This window comes from Zonotrichia albicollis, unplaced genomic scaffold (assembly GCF_047830755.1).
Source record: "Zonotrichia albicollis isolate bZonAlb1 unplaced genomic scaffold, bZonAlb1.hap1 Scaffold_254, whole genome shotgun sequence".
Taxonomy (NCBI): domain Eukaryota; kingdom Metazoa; phylum Chordata; class Aves; order Passeriformes; family Passerellidae; genus Zonotrichia; species Zonotrichia albicollis.
The window spans coordinates 38,457-58,427 of NW_027428428.1; the positions used below are offsets into that span (position 1 = coordinate 38,457).

Here is a 19,971-nt window from a genome sequence, read left to right on the forward strand (position 1 = left end):
GGATGCTCGGGGGTCTCTGTCCCCTCGCCCTGGGGGATGCTCGGGGGGTCTCCATCCCTGTGGCCTCAGGCAATGCCTGTGCAGGGCTGGGGACCAGGGGCTCTGTGTCCCTCTCACTGCTGAGGGTGCTCGGGGCTGGGGGGGCTCTCCGACCTTCTCACACCTGGGGAGGCTGGGGGGGTCTCTGTCCCTCTCAGCCCTGCTGTGACCCCACCCAAACATCATTGGGGTCAGAGGGACAGAGACACCCCCAAACCCCCAGAAGGGCTGAACCTGAGATTTGGTTTGAGGCTGAGGATTTAGGAAGGGGCTGCAATTGGAGCTGGGCTTGGACTTGGGGCAGAGATTTAGATTCGAGCTGGGATTGGGGTTAAGGCTAGACATGGGATTGGCTTTAGGGCTGGTGTTGGGATTGGGTCTGGGGCTAGACAAGTCTGGGACTGGGATGAGATTAAATACAGAACTGGGAACGTGTCTCAACATGGAGTGAGATTGAGACCAGGATCAGGGTCAGGTTTGGGACTGAGCTCACCCAGAGCGGGACAGGGGGATGTCACTGCAGGATGTCCCTGGCATCATCCCAGCCCTCCTCAGGCACCTCCAAACATGGGGGGCAGCCGGGTGCTCCAAGATCCAGGTGCTCCCACGCTGCCCCTCAATACCAGGTGAGCATTCCCTGAGGGCAGCCCTGACTGTGACCCTTGGGGCTCTGGGATCAGCCCTTACATCCCTGTGGGAGCATCTAGAGGCAGGGCGAGAGATTTCTGCCCCTCCTCTTCCCTGTGGAAGGATGAAGCCCAGCTGCCCCTTTCTTCTGGTGAATCCTCCTCTCCTTCGGCATGGATATCCAGGGACAGGATTGGAGGGAACAGCTGCAGCTGAGTCGGGGCAGACTCAGGTTGGATGTCAGGAAAAGGTTTTTGCCCAGAGGATGCTGGGGCCCTGCCCAGGCTCCCCAGGGAAGGGTCCCAGCTCCAGGGCTCTCTGAGCTGCAGCAGCGTTTGGACAGCGCTGCCAGGCCCAGGCTGGCATTGTTGGGGTGTCCTGTGCAGGGCCAGCAGTTGGACTGGAGGATCCTGATGGGTCCCTCCCAGCTCAGCCAATTCTGTGGTTCTGGGAACCCATGAGCCTGGGGATAGGGCGGCCAATGGTTGCCATGGCAACGGGCTCTGGCTGCAGGCCTGAGCTGGTGTCCATGGCAACCACCCCTAGCATGGGGTATCCATGGAGCTGCCAAGGGACTGAGCATAGCAACAGGGGGCTGGTGATGATTGCCATGGAAACTGACCATAGCAACAGGGTCCTGGTGATGGTTGCCCGCTAAGGGTCAGATTTGTCAGAGGCCCTCAGACATGGGGGTTCCATGGGGACTTTCCTGGAGTCTCCAGGCTGTTCCAGAGCTGGAATGTCACAGGTAGACACAGGGGCTCCATGGAGGCCTCCCAGGGCTTTCTGGGGACTGTAAAGAGCCCTGTGGTCAGAGGCAGTCACAGCCATTCCATGGTGACATCCCAGGGGACCTTGGGCTGCAAAGGCACTGATCTGCCACAGGCACTCATGGGGGCTCCACGGTGACATCCCAGGAGTCCCCAGGCTGCCAAAGAGCCGGGATATCCCAGACACTCACAGGGTTCCTTTCACAGGCACAGTGGGAGCTTCAGGCAAAAGCTTTATTAGAGAAGTTTCTGTTGGGTCTCAAGGTGCAGAAAGGAGCCCTAGTAGCCCCCACAGATCCCAAAATACCCCCAAGGGCCTCCAGGCTTTCTAAATTCCTTCTGTGAGAGGAGCCTTGGAGAAGCTGGTTCCAATCTCAGCCTCAGACTTTTCAAGAGTTCATGTGTAAATAATTTCAAATTTGGAGTTAAACCTTTTTAGAATTTGTCTCACAACATTAAGGATGGCAAAGCAGAGAGATTTTTACAATTACTATGGTAATGATTAGATAAAATTATCTTAATCAGATATATTTACACCAAGGTATAGGAGTTGTAACACTTATATAATAATATATTATGTTATGTTATGTTATGTTATGTTATGTTATGTTATGTTATGTTATGTTTGTTATGTTACGTTATGTTATGTTACATTATGTTACATCACATTACATTATATTACACTATATTATATTACATTATATTATATTATATTACATTGCATTATATTATATTATATTATATTATATTATATTATATTATATTATATTATATTATATTATATTATATTATATTATATTATATTATATTATATTATATTATATTATATTATATGAAGTGATTTAAAAACAACTGCATTAAAGCAAAATCTGTAATTAAGCACAGACTGATGTCACTCCCACAGACCAATGACCGTGGGCAAATCCCTTTGGCTCAGGCTGGAGCAGTGACCTTGAGGGATGTTCCCACTGCAGGGAGAAATCTCCACACCCCCCAAGAAGGGAAATGTCAGGAGATGCTGCCATTAATATTTGGGAAGGGGATTTTCTAGCCTGAGGTGCTGCCCTGTCAGTCAGATGTGCCCAGGCTGGGCCAGCTCAGACGCTCTGCAGAAGCTCTCAATGGTGTCACTTGGTTGCTCCTTTCTCTGGGGATTTTTCCAGCTCTGCCACAGCTTCAGCTCCCTCTGAGGATGCTGAGCATTGGGATGGAGGAGTCAGGCTGGTTTCAGCATTATTCACCCCAAAAGCAGTGTGACACTCCTCCTTCATTTCCCACTGGGGGCTTTGCAAACAGGGCCTTGCAGGAGCTGTTGGAGCCCATTGCAGGCAGAGCCTCCTGCTCCAGCAGGAACTGCCTTTCCTGTGCCATGAGCAGGGCAGGTCCCACTGCAGGAAAAGCCCCAGGCCAGCCCCAGCACAGGGAAGGCCTCGGGCACAAGGGCAGAGTGCCGTGCTGGGAGCTGTGCCAGGGAGAGCCTGAGGCACCAAAGCCACCTTGGCAGCAGCAGCTGCTTGCAGGCCGTGGCCAGAAGCCTCCCTTGGCAGCCCGGCCTGGTGGCCACCACTGCAGAGCTGCTGCCTCAGGGCTCATTCCTGGCTGGGCTCTGAAAAGCCACTTCTGCTCCAGGAGCCTGACTGGGAAGCCATCGGCCCCAGCACCTTGGGGACAAGATATTAATGACAAAACTCTTCATGCCAGCAGAGCCAAGGCAGGGGCAGAGGAAAGGGCAGAGCCAGGCCCAGGGGACACGGCTGCCATGGTGATGGCTGGGAGGTCACTGCCCCTGCAGCAGCCTGGCTGCCCTCAGCAGACATTCTGGCCAGAAACGTTGTGAGGGCACCCAGCACATCAGAGAACCCACACTACAGAAACTCCATCCTTGGGGATGAGAGGGTTTATCTGGGTCACGTTGCAGAAAGTTCCTGCTCTTGGACAATTCCTGGGATGGGGAATCCACTTCTCTGGAAAAACAGATACAGTTTTGTGCCACTCTCATCATTGTAAAATATTTCCTCCTTCTAACAAATATAAATCCACCCTCATTCAGTTTAGAGATATTGACCCTTGTTTTGTCATTGCAAGATTTAGGAGAAAAACTATTTGGCCACTGTTTTTCCATTTTCACAGACATTGGAGAGGACTCAAAAATCTCCACACATGGGGTTTGGAGGCCTCATTACAAAACCAGCAGGTAGAGGCTGAAGGCTCTGGACTCAGTGGGTTGGAGACTGAGGTTAGAAAAGGAGAAGCCTGGGAAGGATTGAAGGGTGCTTTCAGAAATTCTGGAGCTTTTCTTCAAAGAGGATATAAGCATGAGAAGAAAACAATGGCACCAATGGCAGCTGGGATGGCCCAGACTGGCATCAGGAGAAAAGAATTTCCCTGCCAGGGCAGGGCTGTGGTGCAGCACGTACCCCAGAAGGATCCTGGAGCAGCCCAAGGCTTTGTGTGGGCAGGCAGAGGCAGGCAGGAGGCAGAGCTGGCAGCAAAGGAAGGGCCCAGCCAGGTGGGGCAGCCGGGGGATGCCGACAGCCTGCAGGGACAGAGGCGCAGGGCAGGGACACCGTGGGACAGCCTGGGCTGCACAGGGCACAGGGATGGGCAGCAGCTGCAAGACAGCCCTGCCAGAACCAACTTGGGCAGCACTTTGGCCATGGCTGCTGGCCCTGGGCCTGAGGCAGGAGCAGGAGACAAGTGACCCTTGCAGGGCTGGGGCCTCATTGCCTCCTTGTCCCTGCTCAGCAGCCTGGCAGGGGCCGCCCCATGCTCCTGCCCTTGCCATTGCACATCCCCACATGCCAGTGCCCCTCCTGGGAAGAGCCCTGAGCAAGGAGGGAGGGACAGGATCTGCCTGGCCAGGGGCTGGGGCTCAGGCCTTGGCCCTTTTCATTCCTCAAACACATCCAGGTGTGCTCACCACCAGAGACACCTTTGCCTTGCTTGTCCCCAGCTGTCATCACTGCCTCCATTGTTCTGCTCTGACTGGAACCTGGGGACACTTCCTCAGTCCTGTCCTTCACAGGGATCTCTTTAAAGTACAAGAAACTTCAGTATTTCAATCTCACTTTGAACTCTTGAGAAATTCTCTGAGCACATTCTGGGGCCTGGGTCTGATGCAAAGAGCACCAAAGCCCCAGAGGCTCAATAAAGTCCTTGTGCCATGTCTGTGCTGCTGAGCTGGGCCAGGCTCCTGGCCCAGAGGCAGCTCCTGGCAAGGGCAGCGCTGCAGAGAGACAGCTCTGGCCAGGAGCAGCTCCTGTGCACAGCCCAGCAGGGCTGGGGCACTGCCAGGGCCCCTCAGGGACACCAGCAGGGCACAGACAGAGCTCACAGGGGCTCAGCACTGGCAGGGGCTGTGGGATGGCCCCGAGGGGGCTGTGTCACAGCAGCACCTCTGGGGCTGTGTCATAGAGGCACAGAGCAGCTGGGATGTCAGCAAGGGGCTGTGTGACAGCACAGAGTGGACTGTATGACAGCACTGAGGGGGCTGTGACATCACAGAGCAAGCTGTGACATCAAAGAAGGCAGCTCTGTGACATCATAATGTGGGTTGTGACATCGAGTAGGATATCACAGAGCAGCTGTGTGGCGTCATAGAGAAGACTGTGACATTGCAGACATAGCTGTGGCACCACAAGGTGACTGTGACATCACAAAACATCTCTATGACATCGCACAGCAGCTGAATGACATCATATAGAGGCTGTGTGATATAACAGAGGGATTGTGTGACATCACAGGAGGTTGTATGAAATCATAGGTAGCCATTGACATCACAGGGGCTGTGTGACATCACAGGGGCTGTGTGAGGTCACTGGGGAGGTCACTCTGCCCCGGCCCCCCTCACAGTTGCCCCCAGAATAGTCCAACCCCTGCTCGTGCACAGCGGGGATGTCCCCCTGAGTCCCCCCTCCCCCGGCCCCACAGCCTCCCCCAGAGGATATTGCACGAGATCGACCCCAGAGCCTGACACGGGGACAGGGGACTGGGGCCCTGGGGGTGGGACAGGGGAACAGGGACCCCCCGGCAGCGTCCCCGTGTCCCCCGGAGCCTGGGTCAGGGCTCCTTCACCCTGTTAGAGATAAATATCATAATATTGGCTTTTTGTAAATATTAAAATGGATTTTATATGTGTGCTGTTAAAGTAACTTTGTTCTAAAAATATCGCTTTTATTTCTGTTGTTAATTAAGCTCAGTGAAATAGCTGCTTGTGGTAAACTGCCTGCTTGGATGGGATAACATCCAATGCACACAGGATGAGGACACCTGGACAGATCTGCAAACTATCACCACTCACTGTCTGAAGGCAGAGATGACCAAGGCCCCAAAACTGGAGGTGATAAAGAGAAGGAGCCAAAACCACAGCCAAGAAACACACATGCTCGGTAAAGACAGACCCAAGGAGGGGCCATGTAAAATCGTTCCTGGAATATGTAAAGTAGTTCATGGATATGCATGAGGGTCTATGAATATGCAACAGGCTGATGTAAGGGGAAAGGTATTTCAGGGAGATCACTGAAGGTAACAGGGTTCTCCTGGCTGAGTGTCAAGACGCACCCGGCTGTAATAACCTTCACTCCGTGGTCCTGGTCTCCCATTGTCCTTTATTCAACTTTGTACAATTTCACAGGAGAGTGAATCTGTTTTTCACAAATGGAATCTCAAGGAAACAAGGGTCAGTTGCTAAGCCAAGGCTCTGCTTTGACCAAGTGGGGCCTTATGGGACACAGGTGCCACTGGGACATTGCCGGGTCTGGTAGGAACAAGCCTCCATTATTGCACAGTGTTACAGAGGAGTAGTGTCATAGTTGGGTCTCACAATGAGGAGGTAGATACTATGTGTATGTTAAGATGTGTAGTGATGTTAATGTCATCCGTCCCCCATAGTCCTCTTTCCCCTCCCCTTGTAATGGCCTTGGTGGTTGGGGCATTTGGGGAGGGCAGGTTTGTCACTAAGAGGCACAGCACAGCTGTTGAAGATTGCAGTGCAAGTTGTTTGCCATTGCCATCTGTATGGCAGATTACCTTTGTCCAGTGGGCAGTTTGCTTTATCTCTCTCTTTGAGTGCCCACATTCACACCTCCCTCGGGAGGGAACATCTGCTGATAACAGACTATTGAATGTCATTGCATGACTGATAAGACCTCTAACATCCCATGGTGAGATGTTCGGCCCAGAGGAAGGAGCCAAGCATTCCTACTCAGATATAATCCAGAAATTTTTTGAGACACCAGCATGTTTTTCACCACGGGATTCCCCAGAGAAACAGCAGCTGCCTCTCCTTCCATTGGGTCTTCAGAGGAAGAATACATCCTTCTCTACAGATTCCCCTTGCACCAACCGAACCACCCCTGACACTGCAGGAGGGCTGCAGCCACAATTCCAATGGGACTGCCACCAACACCCTGACCCACAGGGTGTCAGGTTGGGTTCTGACTCTGTCAGTGTTGTTCTAGTGTACTGCAATGTTTATTTTATCCTTTTTTTTTTTCCCCTATTAAAGAGCTGTTATTTACTGCTCCCATATTTTTGCATGAGAGACCCTTAATTTAAAATTTATAGCAATTTGGAGGGGTGAGGAGGGTTTACATTCTCCATTTCAGGGGAAGCTCCTGCCTTCCTTAGCAGACTCCTGGCTTTCCAAACCAAGACAGATTTTGGCACCTAATGTGGGGCTCGAGGGCACAGAAACAAAAAAGGAATAACAGTTCCTGAGTAATCTAATGTTTGTGTGTAGCTATAGAAACCTCATTAAGTGACACCATGTGGTCCAGCTTGCCCTGGTTTGGGTGGCACGTGATCGTGGCTTTATTCCTCCCATTTATAGGCCCTTATCTAAACATGGGTCCTATAACCAAGGCTACTGTGGCTGTTATCCGGTTTGTTTTATGGGTGAATAAGGTGAGGAATTCATGGGTTTTTAATTTCCTCTGGAAAGCAGGCACACAGATTCACAGCTATCACACACTAACAGTATGGTTTTGGGGTTTCTTTAATAAAGGCACTTGCTGTAAGGAAATGACACTGGGTGAAATCTTCTCCCAACCCTTTAGCTATCTCTTTGGGTCTACCCCACTAGTTTTTGAAGGGTTCACATCCACTCTAAATATTAATGATATCATACAGTGGCTGGTGTTGCTGATAGGCCTGCTCTATTTAGCATTTAGAGAGGAGGGGTGACTAACCTAGATAACCACACTGACACCAACCCCAGAATGTAATACGCCACCAGAGTCTGGGGATGCTGCTGTCCCAGAGCCTGACCCTAGCCCACATCCCACCCCAGATGTGAACTACCCAGATTGGCTGGGGCGTCTGGTGAAGGAGATACGTGAGATGGGCTGGATGCTGAAGGAATACACTTCCCCAGCTGGTGAGAAGCCCTCCCTCTGCCTTGAAGAGGGAAAGTCTAAAAGTGCAGCAGCAGAACCCACAGATGTTACAACTGTCCAGGTTCCAGCTGAATAGCAAAGGCAGACACAGCCAGCAGCAGTTGCCCCTCTAGAAACAAAGAGATCTAAGACAAAAGCAGAGCACCCAGATAAAAGACAGCCCTCACAACCCACAGGGGAGCAAGACGTTGCAATCATCACCAAGTCCCTGAAGTACAAAAGTCTCCGTAATCTGCGCACAGACATTGTATGACGGGGATGTGAGGCTTATACAACCTGGCTGCTTTGCGTCTGAGATGTTATGAGTACAAGCGTCCAGCTGGATGGTGGTGAGGCAAGGAATTTGGGACCCTTGACCCACAACTCAGGTATCAATCAGATTGTTGAAAAGGAGCCAGAGTCTCTTTCCCTCTGGGCTCGGCTTTTAATGAGTGTCAGAGAGAGGTTTGGCCACAGGGAGAGAATGCAGGACCAGCACCACAGAATGTGCTGGAAGACCCTTGAGGAAGGGATCCAACAGCTGAGAGAAGTGGCAGAATTAGAGGTACTCTTTAGGAGGGATGGACAGCATGATAATGACCCCGACAAAGTCAGGTGCACAGGGCAAATGTTGTGGAGCCTGGCAAATCCTGGGCCATACCAATACACCACCTTTATTGCAACAATTAAAGCTGATAACAACCAAGACACAGTAGGTTCTTTAGCCAACAAGCTTAGGAATTATGAAAGTTAGATCAATGGACTGATGCAGGCTCATGTCTCTGCTGGGATTAAGGACCTCAAAGAGGAGATGAGGGAGGTGGTGAGGGGAGAGGTGAGGAAGAACAGTTCCCACATTGCACCACTGTGAGTCACAGGCCCCAGAGTCAGAGCCCAACGTTCCCCAGCTAGAGAGAGGGGGGGTACACCCCACGGGCTGACCTGTGTTTTTTTCTGCGTGACCATGGGGAAGACATGGGAAGGTGGGATGGAAAACGCACTTCTGTCCTGGCAGTACGGGTGCATCAGCTCAAGGAGGGAAACACAAATCAAGGAAACTCCAGTAAAGTGAAGGCAGCCTCAGCCTCCCATGACCGAGCTGCTGAGTATGATCTGTCAGGACCCCTGGAAGGTACCTCTGCCATAAATACCCAGGGTTTGAGGGGCCCTGCCTCCAGCCATGGAGAGGCACCAGAAAACTGGATTTTCTGGACGGTGTGGATCCGATGGCCTGGCACATCAGAACCCCAAAAGTACGATGCTTTAGTTGATACTGGTGCTCAGTGTACCCTGATACCATCGGGACATGTGGGGGCAGAACCTGTTTCCATTGCCAGGGTGACGGGGGGAACACAGCAATTGACCCTGTTAGAAGCCGAGGTGAGCCTGACTGGGAAAGAGTGGAAAAAACATCCTATTGTGACTGGCCCAGAGGCCCCGTGTATTCTGGGCATAGATTTCCTCCTGAACGGCTATTACAAAGACCCAAAGGGACTCAGATGGGCTTCTGGCATAGCTGCTGTGGAGACAGAAAACATCAAGCAGTTGAACACTTTGCCTGGACTATCAGAAAACCTGTCTGCAGTAGGACTCCTGAAGGTGGAAGAGCAAAGACCACCAATTGCCACCTCAACAGTGCACCGCCGGCAGTATCAAATGAATCAAGATGCCATGATCCCCATCCACAAAATGATCCATGAGCTGGAGAGCCAAGGGCTGGTCCGCAAGACCCACTCACCCTTCAACAGCCTCACTTGGCCTGTGCGTAAATCTGAAGGAGAATGGAGATTGACTGTGGACTATCGTGCATTGAATGAAGTGACTCCACCACTGAGCGCTGCTGTGCCGGACATGCTGGAACTCCAGTATGAGCTGGAGTCCATGGCAGCAAAGTGCTTTGCCACCATTGGCATTGCTAACACATTTTTCTCCATTCCTGTGGCAGCAGAATGCAGGCCTCAGTTTGCTTTCACCTGGAGGGGAGTGCAGTACACCTGGAACCGACTGCCCCAGGGGTGGAAGCACAGCCCCACCATCTGCCATGGACTGATCCAGGCTGCACTGGAAAAGGGTGAGGCTCCAGAGCACCTGCAGTACATCGATGACATCATTGTGTGGGGGAACACGGCAATGGAAGTACTTGAGAAAGGAGAGAGGATCATCAGGATTCTGCTAGAAGCCAGCTTTGCTGTCAAGAAGAGCAAAGTCAAGGGACGTGCCTGAGAAACCCAGTTCCTAGGAGTGAAGTGGCAAGACGGACGGCGTCAGATTCCCACTGAGGTCATCAACAAAACCACCACGATGTCTCCACCAACTAGCAAGAAAGAAATGCAATCTTTCCTGGGTGCCATAGGTTTTGGAGAATGCACATTCCTGAATAAAGTAAGATTGTGAGCCCTTTTTACCTGCAAGAAGAACGAGTTCCACTGGGGTCCTGAACAGCAACAAGCCTTTGCCCAGATCAAGCAGGAGATCGCTCATGTGATTGCCTTTGGCCCAGTCAGGACAGGACCAGAGGTGAAGAATGTGCTCTACTCTGCAGCCAGGAACCATGGCTTGTCCTGGAGCCTTTGGCAGAAGGTGCCTGGGGAGACTCGAGGCCGACCACTGGGATTTTGGAGTCAAAGCTAAAGAGGCTCTGAAGCCAAGTACACTCCCACAGAGAAGGAAATCTTGGAGTCCAGGCTGCCTCAGAGGTGATTGGTACCGAAGCGCAACTCCCCCTGGCACCCTGACTACCAGTGCTGGGGTGGATGTTTAAAGGAAAGGTTCCCACTACCGACCACACCACTGACACTACATGGAGTAAATGGATTGCTCTTATTACACAGCATGCCAATATTGGAAACCTGAATCGCCCTGGGTTTCTGGAGATAATTACAAACTGGCCGGAAGGTGAGAACTTTGGTCTTGCTAATGAAGAGGAACAAAAACCAGTGACACGGGCTGAAGAGGCTCCTCCATACAACCAACTGCCCCCAGAGGAAACACGCTACGCTCTTTTCACTGACGGCTCCTGTCGCATCGTAGGGATGAACCGGAAGTGGAAAGCAGCTGTATGGAACCCCACACGATAGGCTGCACAAGCTACCGAAGGAGAAGGTGGATCAAGCCAACTTGCTGAACTCAAAGCTGTTCAACTGGCCCTGGACATTGCTGAGAGAGAGAAATGGCCAAAGTTCTACCTCTACACTGATTCATGGATAGTAGCCAATGCTCTGTGGGGATGGCTGGAGAGGTAGAAAGAGGCAAACTGGCAGCATAGAGGAAAACCAATTTGGGCTGCTGAAGAGTGGAAAGACATTGCTACCAGGGTAGGGAGGTTACCTGTGAAGGTCCGCCATGTAGATGCCCATGTCCCCAAGAGCAGGGCCAATGAGGAACACCAAAACAATGAGCAGGTAGACCAAGCTGCAAAGATAGGGGTGTCCAAAATAGACCTAAATTGGGAACATAAGGGAGAGTTATTCCTAGCTCGATGGGCCCATGATGCCTCAGGCCACCAGGGCAGAGATGCCACCTATAAGTGGGCACGAAACCGAGGGGTGGATCTAACCATGGACAGTATTTCTCAGGTTATCCATGACTGTGAGATGTGTGCTGCCATCCAGCAGGCCAAGCGAGTGAAGCCTCTGTGGTACGGTGGGCGGTGGTCCAAGTACAAGTAGGGGGAGGCCTGGCAGATTGACTCCATCACACTGCCCCAGACACTCCAGGGCAAGCGCTACGTGCTGACCATGGTGGAAGCCACCACAGGATGTCTGGAAACCTACACTGTTTCTCATGCTACAGCCCGGAACACCATCCTGGGCCTTGAAAAGCAAGTTCTGTGGAGACATGGCACCCCTGAGAGGATTGAGTCAGACAGTGGGACTCATTTCAAGAACAGCCTTATCAACACCTGGGCTAGGGAACATGGCATTGAGTGGGTGTACCATATCCCCTACCATGCTCCAGCTGCAGGAAAAGTGGAGAGGTACAATGGACTACTAAAAACCCAGTTGAAAGCTTTGGGTGGTGAATCTTTCAAGAATTGGGAGCAGCATCTGGCAAAAGCCACCTGGTTAGTTAACACCCGAGGTTCCACCAACCGAGCAGGTCCTGCCCAGTCTGAGTCCCTGAATGTAATAGAAGGAGACAAAGTCCCAGTGGTACATATCAGAGGTTTGTTAGGGAAGACTGTGTGGATCAATTCTGCCTCGAGTACAGACAAACCCATTCGTGGGGTTGTCTTTTCTCAGGGACCAGGTTGCACGTGGTGGATAATGCAAAGAGATGGAACAACACGATGTGTACCTCAGGGAGATCTGATTGTGGGGTAAGAATGATATGCAATATCACTGTTCATTGGATGTTACTGCTATTGTCTGTACATTAAACCATACAGACATGAGTTAGAAGGAAATGTGTAAGAGTTGAAGGTCTGGGCAAGTGATAGATGGAGCTTTAAGTGACTAAAGTGAAAAGGGGCTCTGCAGCTCTGTAATACAGGGCCTGGATTCAGTGGTCCAGTGTGGGGATGTGATGAAGGCATGATGGGTATTGCTTGTAATTTTGGGGAAACAGATGGAAATTTTGTATGAATAATGCATGATGTGTTGTAGTATGTTGATGATATGGGGATAAGGGGTGGAATGTCCTGGGGTGATGTTATGATGCTTGTATCCCCATTCATCTGTTCTGTGCCTTTAAGATCGACTCTGAAGAGTGGAAGTTTTGTTTGGGTTTCTCTTATCAGGGACACAGAGACAAACAGTACATAGGGCTGTTTTTCACTTCTTGCTTTCAGCTTGCTGCTTTGCTTGCTCTCTTTTCTGCTCTCGCTTCTGCTCTGCTTTGGCCTCTGCTCATTAGCTAGTTCTAGCTAAACAGTCCACATTACTTCCTGGACTGTTTCTCCTCTCCTGTTTCTGTGACCATCTCGAACCTGCTCCGGACTGGGACCCGGGAACACTGAAGGTTCAGCTGCAGCAGCTGGCCCAGCGCCGGAGGGACTGAGAACAGAGCGACCACCCTTGAAAGAGACTTTCTGAATTTGTCATCTTTCTCAGAGCGGTGTCATCGGCTATTGTTCATTTTGTGTGCTGGGGGATGTTGTTCCTGAAGTAAACAGGCTCTTTCCACCTGTCTCCAAGGAATTTTTTCCTGAACCGGTTGGGGGGAGGGGCCGTGTGGGTTTTGCTTTCTGGAGGGGCCCTCCTTTGCAGATTCTTTAACAAATTTGCCCTAAACCAGGACACTGAGCCACGCCGGGGAGAAAAGGCAGCGAGGGGCTCCAGCCCAGCTGCTTCATTGCCCTGCCTGCTTCATGGAGCTCTGCCATGGGAGAAAGCCAACGCCGGACGAGCCCCTGAGCTTCCATCAGCTGCTGGAACTGCTCCGTGACAGCTCCTGTTCTTCCGAGAGAGACCCCGGCGCCTTCTTGTAACGCGTGTCATGGGGGGATTCTGTTTGTTAATAAACTGTGGGGGGTTTTCCACTTTCATCTATCAGTAATAATTTCCTATTGCTGGAAAGGGGTTGTTGGAACACTTTAGAGGAGACGACTTATTGCACAATATCCTGTTTGAAGTTGTCTCAAACTGTGTGAGACAGATGGCTTCACACAGGAGCATCCCCAAGGCTGCTGAGGGGAAGGCACAGAGGAAGACAAACCCAATATTTCTGAGGGAAACTCCTTGACACCAAACCAACCTGAGCTGTCAAACAGCAGACCTGATGTTTCGACACATGGGCCAAAGGGGAAACATTTCAGTGTGTTTGGTCCAGGCTGGGTTATGCTCGAGGCAAAGGTGTGTCAGTGTGTTGGATAATACTCTTTTCTTGACCTAGAGATGGGGACACTGAGAGGTGTTTTAAAAACTTATATTCCATTTTCAGTCTCATGAGAAGGGTGAGAAAATACACATAATTTACACCATCACAATCAGAAGCCAACTATTTCCTAATTACAGTAGTTCTTGGTCTATCAGATTTTTGCCATGCCATGTTGTAGATGCCTTAAAGCCAATTATTTAAAACTACCCCTTGTGGGTCCCACTAAAATGCATCTTTCGTAGCTCTATTTTTCCAAAGTCTTATTTGCAAGGCCATCTTTTGAAACTTTTTTCTAGCTCCATTTCTCTCTCAACAATATCTGTCCTACTCCATGGCATTTTTAAGTTAGCATTTCTTGTCTCAAGATTTATATACAGATTCATACGGTGTGGGCCTTCTATTAGGCTCTAAAAATTTTCTACAAATCCATTTCCCACATCAGTGCACTTGGCTCCTTCTCTCCTCATTGTGCCTGGCAAGCACAGAGCCCAGAGCTCCTGCAGAACCCATCACAGCACTCAGTGGGAGCAAACTTGTGTCCAGTCCTCACCTGGAGCTGTGGTGCCCAGCATTCCACCACACTGGAATGAGGAACTGTTCCTGCTCTTTCAGAAGGAGCTAAGGAGCTTTGGCCTTCAGATCAATTGTCTGCAGGCTCCTGCAGTGCCTGGTGCTGCTCCCTTGCCAGAGGCACCCCAGGCCAGGGGGGCACATCTGGGCTGCTGTGTCTGGCTCTGGGGCTCCCTGTTCTGGGCAGTGAGGAGGAGCTGCAGAGGCTCTGCAGGACTGACAGGATGGGCTTTGGGGCTGGCAGGAGAACCTGAGGGACCTGGGCTGCTGGAGCTTCTGAAGAGGAGGCCCAGGGCTCCTCCTACAACTGCTGCAAGGGTGGTTTCAGAGAATCCCAGAATCAGCAAGGGTGGAAGAGGCCATGGAGGTCATCAAGTCCAACCAGTGCCCTGACAACGCCTTGTCTCCCCTGAGCCTCCTCCAGGATAAACAACTGCAGGTCCTTCAGCCACTCCTCACAGGACTTGTGTTCTTCCAGACCCCTCCCCAGCCTTGTTGCCCTTCTCTGGACACACTCCAGCCCTTCCATGTCCTTCCTAAATTAGGGGGCCCCAGAACTGGAAATAGCACTCGAGGTGCTGCCCAAGCAGTGCTGAGCACAGAGGAAGAATCCCTGCCCTGCTCCTGCTGGCCACACCATTCCTGAGCCAGGCCAGGAGCCATTGGCCTTCTTGGCCACATGGGCACACTGCTGGCTCATGTCCAGCCTGCTGTCCCTCAGTCCCTGCAGGTCCCTTTCTGCCTGGCTGCTGTCCAGCCCCTCTGGCACCTTGTTGAGGGAGGGATGCAGGGAGGGAACGGGTCCAGATGCAGTCCTTCCTGAACTGTGGTGTTTGCTGGCACTGCCAGTTCCCAGATCTTGGTATTTCCATATTCTGTCACAGTCCAAGTCCAGCAATTTGCTGGCAAAGAAAGCCAAAACCAAGCAAATACCTGGTACCTACAGCAACCCGATCTCATGTTTGCTGACACCCCCAGTACCCAGATCCGGAATTTTTCAGATGCCTGCACAGCATAATTCCAGCAATTTGCTGGCACAGAAAATAAGCATCTGGCAATTTCCCAGTGCCGGCACATTCCACACCAAGATCTGGCATGCGCTGGCACTGCCAGTGCCCACATCTGGCAATTTCCCTCTTCGGGCACCACCCATATCCAGAATTTGCTGGCAAAGAAAGCTAAAACCTGGCAATTTCCCCTTGCCAGCACTGCCCAATCTGGACTTTGTTGGCAGCAGGATCCCAAGAAAGATGGAAGGAAAGAAGGAAAGAAAAGAGGAAGGCATCCAGACCCAGTCCTTCCTGGAGCCTGGAGCCTGAAATGGGCTGTTTGCTGGCACTGCCAGTGCCCAGATCTGGAAATTTCCCCATTCTGGCACAGCCCAAGTGCAGCAATTTGCTGGCACAGAAATCCAAAACCTGTGGCAGCTTCCTGCTACTGGGTCTGGCACCACCCACATCTTGTGTTTCCTGCACCAGAACCAAGATTTGGAAATTTCTCAGTGCCAGCAGAGCCCAAATCTGGCAGATTTCTGTCGCTGGCAATGACACCACCCAGATCTGGTGTTTGCTGGCAGTGCCAGCGCCCAGATCTGAAAACTTCCTGGTACTGGCACAGCCCAAGTCCAGTGATTTGCTGGCACAGAAAGCCAAAATTTGGAAATCTGCAGGTTCTGGCACCAGCACCATCCAGCTCTGGTGTTTTCTGGGACCGCCAGTGCCCAGATTTGGAAATTTCCCGATGCCTTCACAGCCCAGGTCTAGCAATTTGGTTTTAGCTAGCTTAGGAAGAGAAGTTCCTCGGACTGTGACTTTCCTTTTTCTTGGAACTGTTTAAACCTGCTCTGGACTGAAAACCCAGAAGAACACCGGCACCAGCTCACCCCTGTGGCCCACCAAGGTCTGGGACGCTGCATTCCAGCACCAGAGGGACTTAAAAGAGACTGAGTGAGCCAACTACAACCCACAAAAAGGACTTTCTGAATTTGCCATCTCTTCAGCACTGTCAGAGGTTTGATTTAATATAATTCATTTTTCATGCTTGTGAATACTTTACTTGTTAAATAACCTGGGGGTTTTTTTCACTTTTCTCGAGGGAAGTCTTTTCCTGACCTAGTAGGGGGAGGGGCCGCTTGAACTTGCTTTCTAGACGGACCCCTTTTGGAGATTTCCTCCCCAAATTTGCCCTAAGCCAGCACAAACAGTTACAATGAAAATTGCACCAGTGGCATAATTTCCTGGTGGCAAATCTTGTGACAGAAAATTATCCTTATTCTCCATGAGAGATTCTTGGGAAGAGCAGACAGGAGAAGATTCCTGGAAAACTGAAACAGCTTTCCAGAAGTGAAATGAAAATGAAAGAAACAATCCAAGATGCTTTCCTCTATTTATTTCTATGCTCCCCTTTTCCATGTTGCACTACTTCTCCATTCCAGTAATTCCAGACCCACTGCACCTCTAAGATTGGTGACTTAGTGATTTTTAGACACTCTAAAATACCATGAGCCACACACAGTTTTCCTTCTCCTGTTTTTACAGGAAAGCAACACTGCAGGTGTCAGTGCAGTGCTGGGCTCAGGTAGGAATCCTACCCCAAGGGAAGGTGCCCTGACAGTGTTTGACCCTCAGCAAGGACAATGCACAGCAGCAAGTGAGGGGATCGCTGTGCCGGTGTGCAGGAGTCAGGGCTCTGCATCTGCGCTCAGCACTGCAAAGTTCCCGTGTTTGGGCAGACGGAGGGGCTGTCCCCGGGGCGCGCGGGGCTCGAACGTGGGGCTCGTGGGTCCAGCGGGGAACGGACACGGGGACGAACGACCCCGGTGCTTCAGTTGCAGCGGCGGCAGCGGCGGCAGCAGCGGCGGCGGCAGCAGCAGCGGCGGCAGCAAAGAGATATTTTGAATACTCTCTTTCTTTCTCTTCTCTCTTTCTTTCTCTCTCCCTCCCTTTCCCGCTGTCGGGCACCCTTCCCTCGGGGTCCCTTGCGCGGCGTCCCTCTCCTCTCCCCGCCTCCCTGTCCCCTGCAGGGCCGGGCCATGCCCCCGGCCCGCCCCCGGCCCCGGTCGGGGCTGCCCCGTGCCCGGCCCCGGCCGTCCCGCCGCGGTCTCGCCTCCGCCCGGCTCTGGCTGTACTGGCGGTGGCGCTGCTGGGCGGGCATCAGTGCCTGGGGCGGGGGCGGCATCGCCGCCCTTTGCCTCCGCCTGGCCCGAGCCCGGCCCCGACCCCGACCCCGGCCCTGGCCACGGCCGCGCCCCCGGCCCCTGCCCCGGCTCCTCCCGGGGCCCGCGGAGCACACACGCGGCGCGGCCCCTCCCGCCGCCTCCGCTGCGGCTTCCCCGGCCCGAGCTCCGCCGCTCGGCAGCGCGGCCGCCGGCCCCGAGCCTCCCGTGCCGCGTTCCCGGGAGCGAACGCCTGGGCATGGCCGGCCCGGGGCGGGTGAGGGGCGCTCGGGGGCCGTTGCTGGTCCCGGGCCGAGCGCTGACAGCCGCGTCTCGCCCGCAGGGACGGCGCAGGAGGCCCTGCAGGAGCGGTACCGGCTGGGATCGCTGCTGGGACGCGGCGGCTTCGGCAGAGTCTTCGCGGCCACGAGGCTCTCGGACGGCGCCCCGGTGAGCGGCGGGGCCGGCGGCGGGCGCAGGAGGAGGCGATGGAGGAGGAGGAGGGCAGAGGGCGGAGGATGGGGCTCGCAGTGCGGGCGGCGAGCTCACCCCGCTGCTGGCCTTGGCTTGCAGGTGGCCATCAAAAGGGTGCCACGGAACCGCGTCCGGCATTGGGGCGAGCTGGTGAGTGAGCGGGGCCAGCAGCCGGGGCTGCCGGCCAGGGATGAGCCGGGGCCCGGCACGGTGGGAGCCGCCAGGACGCCCCGAGGGAGAGCGGACGTGGGGCCAGCGCAGGGCGCAGAGCATCCCGGGCTGGCTGAGGGCTTCCCCAGGCCTGGCACGGCATCGGCCCCAGTGACGGCATTGTGCTCCTCCCGCAGCCCGACGGCACCAGCGCACCCCTGGAGATCGTGCTGCTGGCCAAGGTGTCCACTGGCTTCCCCGGTGTGGTCCAGCTGCTGGAGTGGCTCAAGCTCCCCAACTGCATCGTGATGGTGCTGGAGCGGCCAGAGCAGTGTCAGGACCTGCATCGTTTCATTGGGGCACGGCGGTTCCTGCCCGAGGAGGAGGCGCGGGAGCTGTTCCGCCAGGTGCTGGAGGCCGTGCGGCACTGCACCAGCTGCGGGGTCCTGCACCGGGACATCAAGCCAGAGAACATCCTGGTTGACCTGGACACCGGGCAGGCCAAGCTGATTGACTTTGGCTGTGGCACCTACCTGCAGGACACAGTCTACACACACTTTGCAGGTGAGCCTACCCAGGGCTGTACTCCCACTGCTGACGTCTCATGGCCCAACATCTTCCAGCCCAAGCTGGCTGTGGCAGCGGGGATTCTCCCTTTTGCTGCCAGTCAGGGCACTGAGTCCTCAGCTGAGTTGCTTTAGAGCAGGGCTGGGTGGGCAGCCATCTTCCAGCCCTGCTGGCAGCCTTTGCCAGCCACTCTGCCCAGGACTGGGGCTGGGCTGGGGCAGCCAGCCCGACCAAAACCCCCGTGAGTGGGGGTAGCAGAGAGAGACGGCAGAACCTGTGCCCCAGCCAGTTTGGTGTGCAGATGAGAGGAAGGGCTTGCACTACCCCACTCGCCCTGTTTCCCTTGGCTTCATAATATTTTTGTGGCAATGCAGGCAGGGAGGATAAGGGCATGTTTTTTCCCCAGCATGGAGTGGGTTTTTCCTTTGCATGTCATGGTCGGGCCTAGCCAGGGCTGCCCTCTTCCAGCACCAGAGGCTTCTTTTCCAACCCTAACTTTGTGCACAAGTCCCAGATGCTGGCGAGAGGGCAGTGGTCACCCTGTGTGCCCCTGATGCAGCCCCCGCATACCCAGGGATGCTGGGGCCAGGCTCTGGGAGCAGCAGCATCCCCCTGATGAACTCCATCTGTATTCCATAGGAACACTGTCCTACAGCCCCCCGGAATGGAACGACTTTGGCTGGTACCATGGTGAGGCAGCAACAATCTGGTCCCTGGGCATCCTGCTGCACCAGATGGTCTGCGGGGAGCACCCTTTCAGGAGGGGCCGGAACCTCAGCTGGGGCCAGCTCCCGCTGCCACAAAGGCTCTCTCAAGGTGGATCCTCTTCTCTTGGAATGGGTGGAATCCCAGTGCTGGGAGCCAGCAGTGGGCTCGTGGGCATCCCACTCTGGCAGCTGCTGAGGAGGTGGCACATGTCCTGCTCTCCTCCAAAACAGGGAATTGGTGGGAAAGTTTAGGCCCAGCTCAGAGCGCATCCAGCATGGCCTGGGCATGGGAACAGTGGGGTAAAGCAGACAGGAGCCTTCTCTGGCTGACCATCAGTTTCTGCTTTCTCTCCCCAGAGTGCAAAGACCTGATCTGGTGGTGTTTATCTGTGAACTCCTTGGACAGACCCACACTGGAAGACCTGTTCTGTGTTCCTTGGATGCAGGATATTCCTCTGCCATAGAAGAAGGGAGAGAGCCACAGGCACACTTTGATCCAGGGCCCTGGTAAGTTCCTGCCTTGGCAATGAGAAGCAAAGGAACCCAACCCTTTTTGTGCTGCCAGTGTCACTGCACCGGGGTCATGGGATGGGAACACGCAGCCCTTGTGCTGGAGCTGAGCTGCTCTGCCCAGCACTGGTGGCTGCCATCCCAGCTGGTTTTGCTTGTCCTGGTTCCCTGACAGCTGGGGCCCTGGGCAGAGCCCTGAGAGCCTGGTCTGC

General features: G+C 53.5%; 1 protein-coding gene across 1 annotated transcript; it reads left to right on the forward strand.

Annotated features, from left to right (window-relative positions):
* The first annotated feature begins 606 nt into the window (after positions 1-606).
* LOC141727773 (serine/threonine-protein kinase pim-1-like) lies at positions 607-19,713 on the forward strand. The gene is made up of 6 exons (XM_074534058.1): positions 607-665; positions 17,669-17,801; positions 17,925-17,975; positions 18,173-18,539; positions 19,182-19,358; positions 19,607-19,713. The coding sequence occupies exons 1-6, from the start codon at positions 607-609 to the stop codon at positions 19,711-19,713; spliced, it is 894 nt and encodes a 297-aa protein (XP_074390159.1).
* Positions 19,714-19,971: the final 258 nt, after the last annotated feature.